The sequence below is a fragment of the Panicum virgatum genome, chromosome 1N (genome assembly GCF_016808335.1).
Source record: "Panicum virgatum strain AP13 chromosome 1N, P.virgatum_v5, whole genome shotgun sequence".
NCBI lineage: Eukaryota > Viridiplantae > Streptophyta > Magnoliopsida > Poales > Poaceae > Panicum > Panicum virgatum.
Window position 1 is genome coordinate 14,897,525 of NC_053145.1, and position 16,305 is coordinate 14,913,829.

A 16,305-nucleotide genomic window follows, 5' to 3' on the forward strand; every position below is an offset into this window, starting at 1 on the left:
TAAAACTTGGATCCTGTGTGGATCAACCCTTTGTGTTACTCGGTACAAGAAAACTGGTTTTGGAAATGTTTCCTTTCAAATGAACCCTTGCATAAAATATTGCTTTCCGCAAAAGTAAACCTTAACCTTATCCTTGAATTACCCTGTGTATTATACTCTGTTTATTCCCCCTCCGTGGGTGTGGTTGGACTTGCTGAGTACGTTTGTACTCACCCCATTCTTAATTTTTACAGAGGAATACCCAGACTTCGTTCCAGAGGACGTTGAGTAGGGTACCGTCCTGCACCCAGCCTTGCCTATGGATTAGGGTCACCTGTAGGAGATACCGCATGGCGCAAGACTCTGATGACCCCCTTTTTATATTTAATATCGTTGTATGGGTGTGGGTTGTAATCCTCGCGATAGTGGCGCTTCTCTGCTCACTACCGCGTAGAGTTGTACGGTGATGAACCATCTGATGTAATGAATGTGTCATCAGCCTCCTTGGACTGATGTTTGTATCACATTTAAGTCTTCTCTTATGAGGGGACGCTTCAGTACATGATCGGCTAGGGGGCAGGGTTTCAGTGCATCCTTGTACATGATCGGCTAGGGGGCAGGGTTTCAGTGCATGATCGGCTGGGGGGGTAGGACCATACTGCATGATCCTACAGGAGGAAGGATTTCTGCCGATGAACGGGTTCAGCAGACTGCTGATACTCGACTTTCGGATGAATACCCACATCGTAGGGATCCAGAAAGAGAGCCTATTCATGATAACATTGATCGGCCTCGGTGGTGTCCAGCGGGTTTGACCATATCACAGAAAAGGCGAGTTCAGAGGCTGCGTCAGACGGAGGTGCTGGAAGAAGAGAGAAAGGAAGCTCCCAGAAGAGGAGTCAGATCAGAGGTTTGGCGTGTCAAGCCAAGAGCCAATGATAAGCAGCAATCAGGATCATTGGCTGCGCCTGTTAACATGGTTACTGTGCTTCCACCGATCCAAGCAGTCGGTTTCCCAAACCGTTCCTAATGGATGAGTTCCTAGATGATGAAGGGAAACTGGGGCATGGGTTCACATCGGCCGATGCTTTGGAAGAAGTAGATATTGGAAATGGAGACAGACCAAGGCCGACGTTTATTAGTGCCAAGTTGGATCCTGAGTATAAACAAGAGTTAGTGAAACTGTTAAAAAAGTATAAGATTGTTTTACTTGGGAATATTATGAGATGCCGGGTTTGGATCAATCTATTGTTGAGCATCGGTTACCTATTAAACCTGGATATCAGCCACATTAGCAGGGTTCAAGACGGCGTAATCCTAAGATTTTACCAGATATAAAGGCCGAAATCACAAAGTTAATAGAAGCCAAGTTCATCAAGCAATGCAGATATGCTGAATGGATATCTAATGTGGTCCATGTATACAAGAAGAATGGAAAGCTATGTGTGTGCATTGACTTCAGGGATCTCAACAAAGCTACGCCGATGGATGGTTACCCAATGCCAGTTGCCGATATGTTGGTAGATGCTGCTGCAGGACACAAGGTGATCAGTTTCATGGATGGGAATGCCGGATAGAATCAGATATTCATGGCTGAGGAAGATGTTCATAAAACTGCATTCAGATGTCCTGGACATGTTGGTTTGTTCGAGTGGATTGTCATTACCTTTGGATTGAAAAATGCTGGAGCAACATATTAAAGGGCCATGAATTATATCTTCCATGAGATTATCGGCAAGATTGTAGAAATTTATATTGATGATGTTGTGGTGAAGTCTTAGGGATACCAAGAACATTTAGCCGACTTGCGCAAAACTTTGGAATGCACTAGAAAACATGGTTTGAAAATGAATCCTAATAAGTGCGCATTTGGTGTGTCGGCTGGACAGTTTCTTGGATTTATGGTGCATGAAAGAGGAATTGAGATTAGTCAGAAGACTATTACAGCCATATAACAAGGTAGTGGCTCCAGAAATAAAGGTTGAACTTCAATCATTGATCGGCAAAATTAATTTTATTCGGAGATTTATTGCTAATTTGTACGGTAAAATACAGCCGTTCAGTTCTTTGCTGAAGTTGAAGGCCGATTAGAAATTTGTATGGGGAGAAGCACAGCAAAAGGCATTGGACCAAATCAAACAGTATCTAACATCGCCTCCTGTGTTGGTTCCACCGCAAAAGCATAAGCCGTTTAAATTATATTTATTGGCTGATGAACGTGCTATCGGATCGGTCCTTATTCAAGAGCTCGAGGAAAAAGAACGTGTAATATATTTCGTCAGCAGAAGGCTCTTGGATGCTGAAACCAGGTATTCTCCTGTTGAAAGATTATGTCTTTGCTTATATTTCTCGTGTACCAAGTTTAGACATTATTTAATATCGACTGAGTGTGTTGTGGTAAGCAAAGATGATGTGATTAAATACATGCTCTCATTGCCGATTTTGAATGGGAGAACTAGAAAATGGATTCTGGCCTTATCAGAGTTTGATCTGAGATATGAGTTGGCTAAAGCGGTTAAGGGACAAGTCATGGCCGATTTTATTGTTCAGCATTGTGGGCCAGAGCTTGGGGTTGTTGATCTAGTTCCATGGACATTGTTCTTTGATGGTTCATCATGTGGAGTTGGATCTGGTATTGGCATTGTCTTGGTGTCGCCTTGAGGGGTAACGTTTGAGTTATTTTTTCCAATAGAAGCTACTACTACTAACAATCAGGCTGAGTACCAAGCTTTGCTTAAGGGAATTCGGCTATTATAAGAAATTGGGGCCGATGCGGTAGAGATATTTGGGGATTTCATGTTAGTGGTCAATTAGTTGATCGGCATATATGAATGCAAAGATGATATTCTACGGGTTTATCATGAGGAGTGTTGCCGATTGCTGAAAGAATTTAAAAAGGTGACTATAGAGCATGTTCCCAAGCTTTATAATGGTGATGCCAATCGACTGGCAAAATATGCTTCTGGTTATCGGCCAATGGAGGGTGTAATGGCTCTAGAATTACATGCTGATGATTGGAGGAAAGAGATCATAGATTATTTGGAAGATCCTTCCAGGAAAGTAAGCCGAAGAATCAGATTTCAAGCGACTAAATATGTGTTGCTTGAAGAAGAATTATATTACCGGACGATTGATGGAGTTTTACTTAGATGCCTTGACAAAGAAGAAACTAAGGTTTTAATGGGAGAAATATATGAAGGTGTCTGTGGTTCACATCAATCGGCATACAAGATGAAGTGGATGATCAGGAGAAATGGATACTTTTGGCCAACCATGTTAGAAGATTGCTTCACTTATTATAAAGGTTGTCAAGGATCACTACTAGAAAACGAGCATTCAAAACCGGTTGAAGAGGTGCTTAGGCACCGGTTTTGCAACCGGTACCCCCAAACCGAGACCAATGGCCTCGGTCTAGGACACCGGGTTTACCAACCGGTGCCTTAGGCCTCCATTGGTACCAGTTGGAAAGACCAACTGGTACCACAGAGGCTGCCACGCTGACGCAAGGTGGCAGCCCCTTTGGTACCGGTTGGTCTTTTCAACCGGTACTAATGAGCTTTCCCTATTTTGTCCAAATCCAGTTTTATTTATTACTGTTTATTCTTTTATAATTGCTAAGCGCACTCGAGCTCTACAATACTATACGTTCATTGGTCGTACGTATGTGTTCATTTTTAGAGAATGTCTGAAACTAACTAAAAGTGAAATGCGAGCATATAATTAAGCTAATTAGATGAACTAATATATTTACAAATATACAAACATCAAGGCATCACGTTTAGAAATATTTACAAATGTACAAGTCATGTTTGTAGTCCAACTACTGGGCCCCTTAGGATCTCGATGGAAGTCCTCTATGGATGTGACCGTCGTGGTAGAACTCGCCTCTAGGATCCAGGATCTCGTTCAAAATGAATCTGGCGAGTGGCTCGCACACGGCGTTGATCCGATCAGTAGAGTAACATTCATCCCCCATTTGAGACATCGATCATTTAGGAAAAAAGGACTGATATATTAACATCATGTGCGTTAGTATAATTATGAAAATGTACTAGTGAACGGTTTGGACGTACTCATGTCCTCCGTAGTAGGCTTCCCGCATGGAGTCATGATGTGCAAGTAGTCGCATACGTAGTACCCGCACTAATCAGTTCCTTGTTGTTGTCTCGCGCACTTAAGGAGAAAAAATAAATTACTCAATTTAGAATAATTTCAGATTACTTAACTAAACAAATCTTTGTGAACCAACATACCAGATAATCCATTTTGACGTTCAGTTCGGGCCTCCATTGACCATGTCCTTTGTTCTTTTTCACAAATTTTTTCCAAACCCTGCGCTCAAAGTTAAGTTTGATATTCAGGAATTGTCATTAACAGAAAATGGATTTGATTGTGCAAACTGAACTTACCTGTTCAAGGGGTCTATGATATGTTGGATTGCGGACTTTGGATTTCTCATTGAGTCAAAGACTATAAGATTGCAGGTCTCTACGGAAAGTATGAGTAAAATCCAATGATAACTACAGATATAGATAGGATATATACATACATGCATTAGACAACTTAGTATTTATTTAGTAATATAACAGAGAATTGAGTCGACCAAGACTTACCCAAAGTTGTATGGTATGAATATATAGGATTTGTAATTTTTCCTAGTCAACGAATCGTACATGTTTTGGCACGTTTCCGTGTAATTTTCGTTGAGCATTTTCTGGTTGACTAGCAAAGGAGACATGAAGCCAATCTGATGGTGCCATCCATATTTTCGGCTTCTTTGGGTCTCCTGTCTAAACGATACAATAGAAATTTTATAATGCACACATATAATTATGTTCTTGTTAACAAAAAGTATTAATGTAGAGGTAAGTGATACTTACAAAACCCCAAATGATGATGATAGAGGCGTCGAGGGCTTGTCGATGGTAAATGTGATATAAATCTTCGAAGTACACCCAGAAGTCGTTCTCCCCGCGGAAGAAATCATGGTCACGATACTTGACTCTAAACATTTTCCCTTCGTAATTCGACATTCGCAGGTACCATCTATGCAAATTGAACATCTGCGTGCCTAGACTTTTCTCCTCTTCCTCAGTGACAAAAGGTTTTCCATGCTGGAATGGAGTAAGAACGAGAGCGACAGGGATTTCCGCCTCCACTTGCCCCGTTGCCTGCTCTAGCGTTAATCCAGTTTCAGAAAGAAATATCGCGGCCTGTAGGTCCGCCTAGAGTTGTACGTCCGTCGGGTGTAGGAGTGGCAACCTTGGCACCCAGAGGGGCTCGAGTTCTTTTTGTTGTGTGCCAAGCTGAGGAATGGTCTTGCCACATTTTTTCTTCACATTTCTCACCTTGTGTGCCTTTGTCAGCGTACGTTCATAGTCCGAGGGTAAGCTTTTCGGTTGTGGTGGTCGCGAGAAGCTTTTTCCCTAATTCTAGAGGTACCTTTTCCCTCGGCGGGGGTTACTTTAGGCTTCAACTGTTCTTTTATATATCGAGCAGTGTCCTCTTCCAACTCCTCAGCGGTCTTCTCGTAGGTCAATTTTCTTTCGACCGTTTTCTACTTCTTCTTTGAGGATCTAGCCACTGAGAGGGATGCAGTCTTTTTCTTTCCTTTTTCTGGTGCAGGAGGAGTTGGAGTACTCGTGGCCCTTTGTGCCGGCGGAGACGGTGGTGAGGGAGGTGGTTGTGGGGACGGCGGTGAGGGAGGCCGCGGAGACGGGCGATCGGTCTGCATGGGAGCCGTTGTGCTTGTAGTAAGTTTGATGTCGGCCTTGCGCCATAGAACGACCCCGTGCAGTGCATCTCCCAATGTCTTCTCTCCATCCCCTCCAACGAAGTCGAGCTCAAGATCCTCATTGTTTCCAACTACCTGCTCGACTGTGACGGAGGTGTAGCCAGGGGGTATTGGCCTTCCATGAATTGTAGTACAAGGATTCAGGGGCAGGGCTGACCCGTATGCGACATGAATGGATATATTGTTTGCTCGCACATGAAGCTCACACGGTGTCGGCATGGTGACATCATCCACTGGATACCTCTGGTCATCTACCGCCGTTGGCTCAATCTGGGGTTGATGTTCAGCTTGTATATCGGGCGCCGCCGTGGATGCACAAATGCTGCTTCACTGAGAGGCCGGGCTTATCACAACATCCGGGTGCGACCCATCAGTGCCCCTTTGACTCAGAGCTAGCGCAATTGCCTCATTGACCCGAGCGTCCATCTGAGATTCCAAGGACGCAACCTTCCTGTTCATCTCTTCTTGTATGGCACGGAGTTTCTCTTCTTGTTCGGCTTTACTCTTTCGGTGAGTCTTGTAAGAGGAATCTCCGGCCCAAGCAACTTTCCATGGGACCACGCCGATGCCGCGGGCTCGTCCAGGGTGTTTCGGATTCTTTAATGCCCTTGTCAGCTCATCATTCTCCCTTTGAGGCTGGAATGTTCCTTGTTGGGCCTCATCTATTGCAGCGACCAGATCGCGGGACACTTCTTGCATATGTTCGGTGTGTGTCACGCCATTAGCAAATAACCACCACTTGGATCTATCCGGCCAATCCCAAGTCGTCGGCCTGATGCCTCTGTCCATAAGGTCCTGCTCCATCTTCTGCCATTTTTTTATTGCCTTTTTGTACCCTCCAGCCCCAAGGTGGTGGGTGTACTTCTTATTTGCTGCATTCACCTTGGCCTGTTGGGATTTTTCTTGGGCTTCCTCTAAAAGTTTGTATTGTCTGAACTCCTCCCAGTATGGTTTAACTTGAGGAAGATCGTCCCAGTTCGGCTCCTTATCCTTCTTGATGTAATTGTTGTACAACTTCTTCTTGAAACTTGCAAAGGCAAGGGCCATCTTTTTTAAGGCACATTTCTTCACAAGTTCTTGGTCAACTCCTTCAGGAAGAGTGAATATATCCTTGAGTTCTGTCCATAACATTTTCTTCTGATGTGGAGGCACAGTGTGTTGCTGTTCTTCTGGTTTGCTCGATTTCCATAGTCTTGTGGTGATCGGAATTCTTGCCCGAACAATAACCCCACATTGGTTGACAAATTTCGTGCTAGCAGCCTCTGGAGCACTTGGACAGCCCTCCGCGTCCACTTCTGTGATGACCTATCTTCCCTCCATTTTCTTGGTTGGCCGGCGTCTCCTTTTTGACTGGCTCAACGAAGTCGATGCGGAGGTCGACTAAATTACAGAAAAGATATATTAATTGCAAAATTAATCTACCAAAGTCACCATGCATAATTAAGATACGTACTGAAACGTGCTGCTGATGGTTGGGCGGCGGCGCAAAGTCATCATCTTCTTCGGCATCTCCAGACATATTGAGGAACGAATCAGCTGTCCTAGCCTCTTCTTCACCAATTGGCTGGGTGGTGTTGGCCCTCGTATCTTCGTTTATTGCGTCCAACATGTATTGCCTGGCGGCCTCATCATCACCGAAGGGGTCCATCCTTAACTGAAACCGTAAAAATGTGTTAGAGTATGTGTCCATCCTTAAATGAAGCAGGAGAATTCAATTCTTTGAACGAATATGTGTGTTTGAAAGAGAGAGAGAGTGTGTGTGTGTGTTTGAGGGTGAGTGTGTGTGTGTGTGAGTGTGTATGTTAGAGGGGGAGAGAGAGAGCGTGTGTGTGTTTGTGTGTGTGAGTGAGTGTGTGTGTGAGTGTGTGTGTGAGTGTGTGTGTGTGTGTGAGAGAGAGAGTGTGTGTTTGTGTGTATGTTAGAGGGAGAGAGAGTGTGTGTTAGAGGGAGAGGGAGAGAGAGAGTGTGTGTTAGAGGGAGAGGGAGAGAGAGAGTGTGTGTGTGAGTGTGTGTGTATGTTAGAGGGAGAGAGAGAGAGTGTGTGTGTGTGTTTGTGAGTGTGAGTGAGAGTGTGTGTTTGTGTGTGAGTGTGTGTGTGTGTGTGAGTGTGTGTCTGTGTGTATGTTAGAGGGAGAGAGAGAGTGTGTGAGTGAGTGTGTACAAGTGTGAGTGTGTGTGTGTGTGTGCGTGTGTGCGCGTGTGTGTGGGAGAGAGCGAGATACCGAGAGTGTGTTTGCGTGTTAGCGCGAGTTTGCGACCGAGCGAGAGAAGTTTGTGTGTTTGCACGAGTTTGCGACCGAGCGAGAGAAGTTTGTGTGTTAGAACAAGTTTGTGACCGAGCGAGAGAAGTTTGTGTGTTAGCACGAGTTTGCGACCGAGCGAGAGAAGTTTGTGTGTTTGCACGAGTTTGCGAGCTCGAGAATTAAGAATGAAGAATTCATAATTAAATAATCAATACATGATTATGTGAGTCTAACCATTTAGTGCGTGAGTTACAGAAATACATGATAAATATATAAATAAAAGCATTATTCACTCTCTATTTAAATACATGATTAAATAAAATCTTTGAATGACACAATTATACACTACATAAGACATAATTATAGAAATTCTCTCTAATAACTAAATTCTCTCCATTTCCTTCTCTATATCAAATAACTAAATTCTAGATAATATAAAATAATGGAAACAAGAATATGGGCTAGATAACTAAATTCTCACTAAATTCTCTCTCTAAATTCTCTCCATTTCCTCCTCTATAGCAAATAACTAAATTCTAGATAATATAAAATAATGGAAACAAGAATATGGGGTAGATAACTAAATTCTCTCCATTTCCTTCTCTATATGAAATAACTAAAATCTTGATAATATCAAATAATGGAAAAAATTATGGGCTACATAACTAAATTTTCTCTATATTCTCTATCTAAATTCTCTCTATATTCTCTAACTAAATTCTCTCAATTTCCTTCTCTATATCAAATAATGAATTCTAGATAATATTAAATAACTAAATTCTAGATAATAACTAAATTCTATAGGTAATAACATATATTGTACATACTAATGTATATAAATAAAATAATTATGGGAAAAAAAGAAAAAGGGCCGGCGCACGTTGGCGCCATTGCTTACGACGTCGATTGGCGCAGGGGACACGGTGCGTAGGGGAGAGGGTGGCGCAGGGGAGACGGCGGCGCGGCGGTGCGCAGTGGAGAAGGCGGCGCAGACGAGGTAGAGAGGCGGCGGCGGCGACGGCGAAGACGAGGCGGAGGTGCGTCCACGGCGAAGATGAGGCGGCGAAGACAAGGCGGCGGCGACGAAGACGAGGCGGAGGCGGCAGTGGGACTGGTGGCGGCGCGGCGTAGGGGAGAGGGCATCGAGGCGGACCCTGGTGGCGGCGCTGTGGAGGCCGACCGGCGGTGGCATCGAGGCGGAGCAGCGGTGGACGACCGGGCGCGGAGGAGGCGGCGGCGGAGGTCAACGATCGGGCGCGGAGGAGGCGGCGACGGAGGTCGACGATCGGAAGGAGTAAAGGAAGAGGAGGAACAGGGCACTTGGTTATATACCCCAAGCCCTTTGGTACCGGGTGAAAAAATCAACTAGTGACTTTGGGGCGCCTAAGGCACTGGTTGGTAAACCACCCGGTACCTTAGGCACCCATAGGCACCAGTTGGATATCGACCCGGTGCCTTTAGGCTCCAATGGGCGGGAAATGAAAAGGGACTATGGTACCGGTTAATGCTTCAAAACTGGTGCCTAAGGCTTTTGAGACCGGTCTATTTTTAGACTTTTGCCGCTCAAACAATTGAATTCACCGAGTAGCTCAATGGTAAGTCTAAATATTTTGGCCGCCGCGGCCCGGGTTCGACTCCCGCGCACGAATTTTTTTCTTCTCAAGCCCTTTGGTACCGGTTGAAAATTTTAACCGGTACCAATAGGTTATTTACAAAATCGGATAATTGAATAGTGAATCATTTAAATGCATAATAACTCTATTAAATACGTAATAAATCTTTTAAATGCATAATAAATCGGATAATTACATAATATATCATTTAAATGCACAATAATTCTATTAATTACCTAATAAATCATTTAAATGCGTAATAAATCTGATAATTGCATAATAAATCATTTAAATGCATAATAATTCTATTAATTACCTAATAAATCATTTAAATGCGTAATAACTCTGATAATTGCATAATAAATCATTTAAATGCATAATAAATCGGATAAATTCATAATAAATCATTTAAATGTACAATGACACTATTAATTGCCTTATAAATCATTTAAATGCGTAATAACTATGATAATTGCATAATAAATCATTTAAATGCATAATAAATCGGATAAATTCATAATAAATCATTTAAATGTACAATGACACTATTAATTGCCTTATAAATCAGTTAAATGCATAAAAAGTCTGATAATTGTCATAACAATCATAGATAATTATTAATAGCATGTTCACAGAAAATATTATAAGACATAATCATTCAACTAATGGAATATTAACGATGGTTCGCTTTACAATCGTCCCTTCATTATGATCATGACATGCGTACGGAGCCTCCTCTTCAGCTAAAAGAATACTTGTGTCAACCTCCACTGCGAACGGAGTCATATCTTCAACCTTATTGTATTCTTCTTCATCAGTGACGTCGGCGACTCCCACAATTTTCCTTTTGCCTGCCAGAACAATATGGAGAAGAAAAGAAAAGAACAAGAAGAGAGGAAGGAAAAGAGAGAGAGCGGCGGTCAGCGGGATTCACGGCGACGGTCGACCACGCGCGGCGGTCGGGCACAGCGCAACGCGCGGGACGAGAAAAAGAAGGAGAAGGGATGGCGATTGATTTCGGTGCCGGGTCGGCAGGATCGCCGGGAAAGATTACGGGGAAATTGGAGTTCGGACAGGAAGGGGTTTAGGAATGATTTGAGCTCAACGATGAAAAGAGATTTTGAAAATTATTTTTAGCGCGTGATTTATCTTGGTAAAATTTTCGGGATGTTACACATGCATAGTCGATCCATTTTTTTGCGGTAACACATTTAACCGCCCAATAATAAAATGTAGACTTTTTGGTACGTAGGTGTTTGGAAATTTTTACCAATAAAAACAAAGAAGATAACATGAAAAAACCGCCCAAGTCACCTGCCATGTTGACCTGGGGTACATATGACCGTACATGCATATATTTGACAAGTTCGTGTGTCAATTTGCGCATTCTGCTACTTGTTGAATCAAGGTGATACAACCATACGAGTTGTTGTATGGTGGATGCTAGTATTTACTCTTATACTTATAGGTATATAGATGATCATTGTAAACAAAAAAGTATTACGCATTAAATAGTTCATTTTTTCTTGTTTATAATTTATATTTTTAATTCAAGTTTAACATATGTGATTATTAAAGGCAGTATTGCACCTATAGCACTTTTATACTTTCCAAATCACTCGGTTGACGACAAACATGAAGTTTTATATTCGAAATTGCTGTAAAGTGGATTGCCAGCTACACACATCACCGCCTAAAGCACTGCAACCTTTCTCTACGCAATAATTTTCCCCTCTGTTTGCCTAATCTAGGCATAGGTTTTTGTAAGAAAATAGAGCATGCGAAAGGTCCGGCGGCCAGGTGGCTAGCCCGGGCTCGGTAGCGTCGCGCTCTCAGCAAGTCCTGAGCTCGATTCTCATCAGAAGCGAAAAGATTTGGCCCTCATGGGCATGCCCGGGTAGAGTTTTTTTTAAGAAAAGGGAGCATAATGCAACATAGCAAATATTATTATGGATAATAATTCCTTGAAAACCGGTGTCTTTTTCTAGCGGGGAGGAGGCAGGCCGCAGGGGAATCTGGCACCGGCCACCACGCCCCCTCCCGCCGCTTCCTCCTCCCTGCCTTCCCTTTCCCCAGATCCGAAGCCATTAAACCAGCGGATCTCGCCTCGGGGCGCGGCCGCGACACCCGGGCAAGCGAGCGGAGAGGCAGCAGCCATGAGATGGTATGCATCGGTAGCCTCCTGAGGGCGCTGGTGCTTCGTGCGGCGGCGTCGTCTGCGGGCAGGCGCCAGGGGCCCAGGGTCCTGTGCGGCCGGGCGGCGGATGTGCGCGTGACGCCCCGGCACGGGTACGGCTGGCGCGGGCTCCGGGCGGTCGCGGGCAGGATGATGCTGGACTCCTCTGACCCTGCCTCCCCCGCCGCGGCGGAGGCGGGGCAGGTGCAGCCGCAGCGACGCGCGGCGGGGGCCGTGCCCCAGGCGCACGACGGCGGCTACGCCAGCGGCGGATGGGAGAGGTAATGCATGCGCGTGTGGTTTGAGGCCTCGCTGCCGGTATTGAAATGTTTGTGGTGCGGAATGGAGCGTCCGAACCGGTTAGGATGCTGCATTAGCATGCGGGCCTTGCATTTTGGCATCGGATAGCCTCTGCGGTGTTAACAACAAGCATGCAGATGAGATGCTATATTGGCTTGAACACCAGAACATGCAAATGTACCTTGTACTTTTTGTTGGTACAAATGTGTTGCCGTCTCACATTGTACTATTCCTAGCCAGGCATCAATGCCTTCTAAAGGGTGCGAGTGGTTAGTGCCATGCCTTAGTGCTTAGTTGCCAACTGTCTCTCACGCAATAGTTGGCATAGATCATTCTTATTTGTAACTAACTGAAATACAATACGAGTTGCATTTTATATGGCAGCAAACAAATAGTTATCGAAGAATGCTCTGAAGAGATTATTTATCACAGTATTGTACTGCTATGTCACTGCTTATCATCCTGCCAATAAGACCTATATGCTAATTGTTGTGAGTGGTATCTCGTTACTTTACTGCTTCGATTTGGTTTTACAATTTTAAATATCTTTCTAGAGAAATGCTAAAGCTTCTGTCATATTTATATGGAAGTTGATCTCTGTTGATGGCCTCATCTGTAAGTATATACATTTTCTCATGATCGCAACTCAGAATCAGGTCTGAATGATAGTTGAACTTCTAAAGCATGAGGATGCTTTTATGGTTCAATCTGTTGCACATAGAGGTAGGCAGGTAGCAATATTATTTACAAGTTTGCATTGGTAGGGGCTCAGACAGTCAGATTAAAGTAATCAGAATTCAACATCTGGTTTTAAGCAAATGTCAGTGTTCATCTGTTTGCATCTGTGATGGGTGGCAGGGCGGGGTGTTGTGAGGTTGAAGAGTGAACCGGCTACAGTTACGCAAATCAAGTCATCTTAGGTCCCTCAATCCTATTTCAGTACTGTAAAGAAAAATTGAAAATTATGAAGAATGCAGTATGAATATTTGACTGGCCAAGTGCTGCTACAAAAATGTATAACTAAAAAGCTTATAAAGAAGAATAGGTATTGAGTCCATTCTGTAGTGATCACTATAGATAGAGCTCATTATTTTGGAAAATACTACAGCACGAAATATGTCATTATAACTGTTTACTTTGTGATTTTGCTATGATAGGTTCCAAGTCTTCACACAGTTTATAACTTGAACATTTGAATTATATATTTTTTGTACAAGAATGCCTTCGTTTTTAGCTTTTATTCTGTAGACCTTTATGGTATTTTTTCTTGGTTGTTTGACATGATGCCTTGCTTAACACAATGCTATAATTGTGCCAGAGAAGATGGTAAACTGAGTTGTGGATACTCAAGTTTTAGAGGGAAGAGGGCTACTATGGAGGATTTCTATGATGTGAAGCTAACTGAAATTGATGGGCAAGCTGTTAGCCTGTTTGGTGTTTTTGATGGTATGAACCCCAATGTTGCCCTATTTATACTTTGTCTACCATGTTTTTCTCTCAAGATCTGTGCATTAGGTCATGGAGGATCACGTGCTGCTGAGTATTTGAAGGAACACTTGTTTGAGAATCTTCTGAAGCATCCTGAGTTCTTGACGGATACAAAGCTTGCTATAAGTACTTCTTTTTTCCTCATAAGGCTTCACTTTAGACTCTTCCTGTTGCCATTCTTGTTGCTGCTACAAATGACTTGAAATTTATGTCTAAAAACAGGCGAAACATATCAGAAAACAGATACAGATTTCTTGGAATCAGAATCAAGTGCCTTTAGGGATGATGGTTCAACAGCTTCAACTGCAGTTTTGGTGGGTGACCATCTGTATGTTGCAAATGTTGGTGATTCTCGTGCTGTTATTTCAAAAGCTGGCAAAGGTATTGCATATTGGAAGTAGGTATTTTAAGTAACTTATATTTCATGCCACATCCTTCACGCAATATCTAGTCTGGTCTCTGGAATCTAAATCGAGAAGCAAAATCTGGCATCATTTTGTTCCTCATATTGACATGATATCCAGTCAACCTATGCACTTAGGTCCCTGATCACTTTGCATAACAGTACATGAAAGTTTGGTTCATACGTATTTTCATTAAATTCGTGTTATTTGATTCCTTGCCACCTGTGGTAAATGCCTTAAAGTTCATCTGTTTGTTTTTCTAGCTATGGCACTTTCAGAAGATCACAAACCTAACAGGATTGATGAGCGAAAGAGAATTGAAAATGCTGGTGGTATTGTCATTTGGGCTGGTAAGCATTTTCTATCCTTCACTATTACATCGGGCTAGTTTGCTTGTATCATCTCAAGTTGATAAGTTAGGTAGGAAAAGGCTTCTTCTATTCATTTTAGTCATCTGGAAGCTGAAAATGTCATGTTTCCATACAATCATTCGAGTATTGCATAGTCATCTGGAATACCCTTATTTTTCAAGTCATGTCATTTTTTCTTCGAATGATAATGTAAGACCTTCTTGATGTGGCGGTTTCCCAGGTACTTGGAGGGTAGGTGGTGTATTGGCAATGTCCCGTGCATTTGGCAATCGTTTACTAAAACCATATGTGGTGGCAGAACCTGAAATTCAGGTATAAAACTGTAATTTGAGTTATGCCAAGGTTCCATGTATTCTTTTTTGTTATCTTTCAATTTATTTTAGGGGAAGCCAGTTTTTACTAATTTTGCTATAGTAGAATTGCTAAAATGGTAAAACTACATGTCCTGTTTACATCTAAACCTTAATCTGGAATTCTGTTCAACTGTTTATCTATTTATTAAGCTTTGGAACTAAGCAAAACTAGACCATCAATATGCAGTTGTTACTATTGCTGATCCATCAGTTGGTAGCTGCTGCAACTACGCAAATTTGATGATCGATCAGTAGAACTTCGTCCATAGACTTGCCTTTTGGCAATTAATGAAGTATTTTCTAATAAACTGCAGGAAGAGCAGATCAATGGGGACCTGGAATGCCTGGTTCTAGCTAGTGATGGGCTTTGGGATGTCGTGGAAAATGAGGTATTAAATCTATTACCAAGTTCTGCAGTTCAATTAAATTCTTCGAAGCAGACAATTGATTTCAAATGATCAAATGAGAGCATTTCCTTACTCTCTTTCCTGTTTGCTTTCGGGTTGTGTCCTTATTGCTCAAAGAATGCTCAGCTGTGATAGTTGACACATTTCTGCTTGCCTCTATAGCTATCTTACTAAACATGTTAATGCTTTCTCTCTGAAAGGAAGCTGTTTCCCTTGGGAAATCTGAAGATGCTGCTGAGTCTGCAGCTCGGAAACTGACAGAGATCGCCTACTCTCGGGGCAGCGCCGACAACATTACATGCATCGTGGTTCAGTTTCACCATGATAAAACTGGATGAGATACCAGACAACATTACATGTGACGTGGTCCAATTTCACCACGACAAAAGCCGGATGAGGTGCGGGGTGGCGATTTCCGGTAATACCCTGCTTCAGGCTATTATTATCCTGCAAGCGGGTATTGGGGTTTCTCCCAGATTTATCGCTCATGCAGCAACTGCCAAGAACTGTTCCATTGATTGTTTGTTGCCCTCTAGGAAACATTTTTGTTCCAACCAGTGTAAGAGACAATTTTAATCTGATGAATTTCAAATAAATTAATGTGTGTTTACTGTCTGCTCAGTTTCTTCTCTCCAACCGGCCACAACTCATTTTCCTACTCCTTCCACTTCCGAACGAAGACATTTTAGCTTCATTGTAATTCAAATGTCCCCAACTTTGACATGGTTTATAAGACCAAGCATCACTAATTCACTACCTATTACATCAAATTTATCAAAATACATGTTTTGTCAATACATTTATTTGGTAAAATAGATTATAATGTATATTCTTTTGAAGTTAAATAAATTGAACTCAGGACAATACCTTTTGTTCGAAATAGATCGATGCAACATTTAGCTATGTTCTAGGCTGTTGAGATATACGAATCCTCTTAAATTATTAAATTAATCATCATCTCTATAAAAATCGAACTTTCTTTATAAGGCAATAAGGGTGACTTATAAGCAGCCTGTCTTTTGAAAAGACAATTGAAGTGTTTGTTTGGTTCAGTTCCATAGCTCGCTGTACAAGTACAACGTGGTGCTCGGTGCTCCACAACCTCACAGCGGCGGCTCACTCAAAAAGAAGTTTACGCGGCGTTCGGTGAAATTCGAAGAAAATAAGAGACGATACT

General features: G+C 42.6%; 1 protein-coding gene across 2 annotated transcripts; it reads left to right on the top strand.

The window, feature by feature from the left end:
- Positions 1-11,604: 11,604 nt before the first annotated feature.
- Positions 11,605-15,749, top strand: LOC120655283 (probable protein phosphatase 2C member 13, mitochondrial). 2 transcript variants are annotated; one of them, XM_039933037.1, is made up of 9 exons: positions 11,605-12,086; positions 13,424-13,551; positions 13,621-13,719; positions 13,816-13,974; positions 14,261-14,347; positions 14,589-14,680; positions 15,036-15,110; positions 15,329-15,493; positions 15,531-15,749. In XM_039933037.1, exons 1-8 carry the CDS (start codon positions 11,791-11,793, stop codon positions 15,464-15,466), a joined length of 1,074 nt encoding a protein of 357 aa, XP_039788971.1. In that variant the 5' UTR covers positions 11,605-11,790; the 3' UTR covers positions 15,467-15,493; positions 15,531-15,749. The 2 variants fall into 2 exon arrangements, with proteins under 2 accessions (XP_039788971.1, XP_039788970.1); XM_039933036.1 differs by having other exon boundaries at positions 15,329-15,749.
- The last annotated feature ends 556 nt before the right edge of the window (positions 15,750-16,305 follow it).

Excerpts from the sequence above, each read along its gene's own strand:
- LOC120655283 (XM_039933036.1), top strand. The coding sequence starts at position 11,791 with ATGGTATGCATCGGTAGCCTCCTGAGGGCGCTGGTGCTTCGTGCGGCG. Across the intron at positions 12,087-13,423 it reads GCCAGCGGCGGATGGGAGAG|AGAAGATGGTAAACTGAGTT; the intron begins GTAATGCATGCG and ends TAATTGTGCCAG. Across the intron at positions 13,552-13,620 it reads CCTGTTTGGTGTTTTTGATG|GTCATGGAGGATCACGTGCT; the intron begins GTATGAACCCCA and ends TCTGTGCATTAG.